The following is a 2,820-nucleotide window of genomic DNA, read 5'->3' as shown; positions in this document are numbered from 1 at the left end:
GGGGGGGGTGGACCTGAACTTGGAAGGTGGTAACACAGCCCGTGAGCTGGCTGCCAAGAGTGTGCCAGGCAGGGTGCCCCACAAGTCTGTGAGGGAGCCCAGCGTGAAAGCCCCCCTCGACAGCCACAGCTCAGATAAAAATAAAATAACGAAAATAACAAGTAAAGCCACGGCTTGTGCAAGTAAAATCCCTGAGGCCTGCAGACCAGGGAGGCAGCTGTGCTGGCTGGAGGACCCCACTCTCCATCTCTGGGGGCGCGGGGGGACCTGGCTGCATTCTTAAAGATGCTGCTCTCTCCTGGGCACCTTCGGGGGAGCCCCCCAGAAAGCTCAGCACCCCCTGTGGGGGCATCACTAAGGTCAGCTCAGGAGACGCGGTGGAGGCAATCCCTGCACCGGCCAGCAGGGGGCAGACCTGGCGCCCCGGCCGGGGGACAGCGGGGTGGGTGTTTTTTTCGGGGGGTAGGGGGGTGCACGGCGGAGGAGGGCGCCTTCTTTCTTACCTGCAGCACTCGCTTGGTGAGGCCGGTCTTCTGGGCGAGCTGTTTGAGGTCCTTGGCGTCCGGGTTGTGGTTGATGGCGAAGTAGGACTTCATGGTCCGCAGCTGGTGGTGCTTGAAGGAGGTGCGCATGCGCTTGGTCTTCTGCGAGGGCGGGTAGGGCTGCTGGTCGCGGTCCAGGGGGTCGGCCTCGTTCTCGTTGCAACCTGTCGGGGGCACAGGGGACCCACCAGCGCTCAGTGGACGGCCCTCGCGTGGGGAGGAGGAGGGGGCTGGGCTCGGCCACGGCTGAGCACCGAATCTATGCAGCAGGAGGTCACGGGTTCGATTCCCCCCTCCCCCTCCATCAGGGCACATGCCCAGGTTTTGGGGCTCAGGCCCCACTAGGTGGGGGGTGCAGGAGGCAGCCCATCCATGGTTCTCTCTCATCATGGGTGTTTCTATCCCTCTCTCTTCTTCTCTGAAATCAATAAAAAAAATTTTTTTTAAATAAAATGAGCCCTAACCGGTTTGGCTCAGCGGATAGAGCGCAGGCCTGCGGACTGAAGGGTCCCAGGTTCGATTCCGGTCAAGGGCATGTACCTTGGTTGCGGGCACATCCCCAGTGGGGGGTGTGCGGGAGGCAGCTGATCGATGTTTCTCTCTCATGGATGTTTCTAACTCTCTATCCCTCTCCCTTCCTCCCTGTGAAAAATCAATAAAATATATTTTTAAAAATAAAAATAGAAAAAAATGAAAAAACAAACAGCCGCGGAAAAGGTGGCCTGTCCCATCAGGAGGGTCTCCAGGCAACCAGAGCAGGTCAGTTGCCAAAGTCAGCCCAGCCGGCCCGCGGAGGTGGCCAGGGCCACAGCTTATGTCATAGAAAAACACTCAGTGCCTCCTCTTGTGTTTCACGGTTGCCAGGACAACGTGAGAGGAAGAGCTGCAAGTGTGGAAGTGAGAGAAATCTCCAAAAGAGAGAAAAAAGACCCCCCCCCCCGTCCTAACGTATGTACGTCCCTCCACACCGTCCATAGAGGCCCCGCGTCCCCACTCGGCCTGTATTTGTGATCGGAGACGCGCTCCCCGAAGCGGTGCCTTTGTCACAAGGTCCAGGCCGGCCGCTCATCTCAACGCTCTCGACTCTGAGGGTTTCGGGAGCCACCAGCTAAGTCAGTTCCAATGGTCCGCCTTTTCTTTTCCTTTCTATTTTATTTTGGGTAATACTCACCTGAGGACATTTTTTCCGTTGATTTTTAGAGATAGAGTGGAAGAGAGACAGGGAGACAGAGAGAGACAGCGATGTGAGAGAAACACATGGATGGGTTGCCTCCTGCCCAAGCCCTGACCAGGGCCTGCAGTTGAGGAACGTGCCCTTGACCGGGATCAAACCCGGAACCATTCCATCCACAGGCCGATGCTCTAACCACTGAACGAAACCGGCCGGGGCCCAATGTTTAGCCTTTTCTGAGCTTCCTACAACCTTGTCCATCAGGAAGAAGCAAGTGCCCGGAGAAGGGGGAAAGCTACACAATAGAAATGCGTAGATGGCTTATGCGATCGCAGGAATATGGCTGTTGAGGGCTTTTTGGCTGTAGCTGGTGAACGCGGAGCATAGTTTGCCCTTGGAATTGCTTTAATGCATATTCCCGGGCTTGTCTGCACTGGGCACAGGCCTGAGCTCAGCTCACAGCTCACAGCACAGAGAGCCCTCATTTCCAGACCCAGTTCTCGCCCCCTGGCTCTGGCGGGTGTGAGAGGGCGTGAGCTGTGCCCTGGCAGGCCTGGCACAGAGTGGGCAGCCTCTCCTCGCTCGCAAAAGCCCTCCTGAGGGCGAACCAGCCCAGCCTGCAGGTCATTGTCCCCGGGGTAGAAAGCTGTGCATTGAAAAGGTCATTTCCAAGAACCCACCGGCTCTACACCGCAAACATGATCACAAAACGAAAACATCTTGCTAAATATTCACGGATTCGGCCAACTTCCCAGCTTCAAGGGCCGTGGCAATCCCTCCCCACCCCCCCGCCTTGTAAGGCTTATTTCAGATACTTATCCGATGAATATTCCCATCTGATCGGCCTGAATTTTACTGCATTATAACAGAATACCTGAAAACAATAAAATGACAAGCAATACCATTGAATCTAAAAAAATCAAAATAAACCAAGAAATCGAATGAACAAAATATGCTGGTGAATAAAATGGAGTCAGAGGCAGGGAAGAATGGAACAGAACGAGGAATCTCAAAGGGAAGTGGGGGGAGGGAGGGCAGAGATGAACCAAAGATCTTGCCTATGGACACAGAGAGAAGGGGGGTGAAGGCCGGGGGCAGGTTGGGAAC

General features: G+C 55.5%; 1 protein-coding gene across 1 annotated transcript in view; it reads right to left on the bottom strand.

The window, feature by feature from the left end:
* LHX9 (LIM homeobox 9) overlaps window positions 1-2,820 on the bottom strand; it is a 65,161-nt gene that overhangs the window by 2,059 nt on the left and 60,282 nt on the right. The window contains exon 4 of the mRNA XM_015568443.1: window positions 504-706. Within this exon, the coding sequence (XP_015423929.1) occupies window positions 504-706 (203 nt within the window). The remainder of the gene's footprint in view (window positions 1-503; window positions 707-2,820) is intronic.

The sequence above is a fragment of the Myotis davidii genome, unplaced genomic scaffold (assembly GCF_000327345.1).
Source record: "Myotis davidii unplaced genomic scaffold, ASM32734v1 scaffold685, whole genome shotgun sequence".
Lineage (NCBI taxonomy): Eukaryota > Metazoa > Chordata > Mammalia > Chiroptera > Vespertilionidae > Myotis > Myotis davidii.
This window is presented reverse-complemented; position numbering and strand designations above follow the sequence as displayed.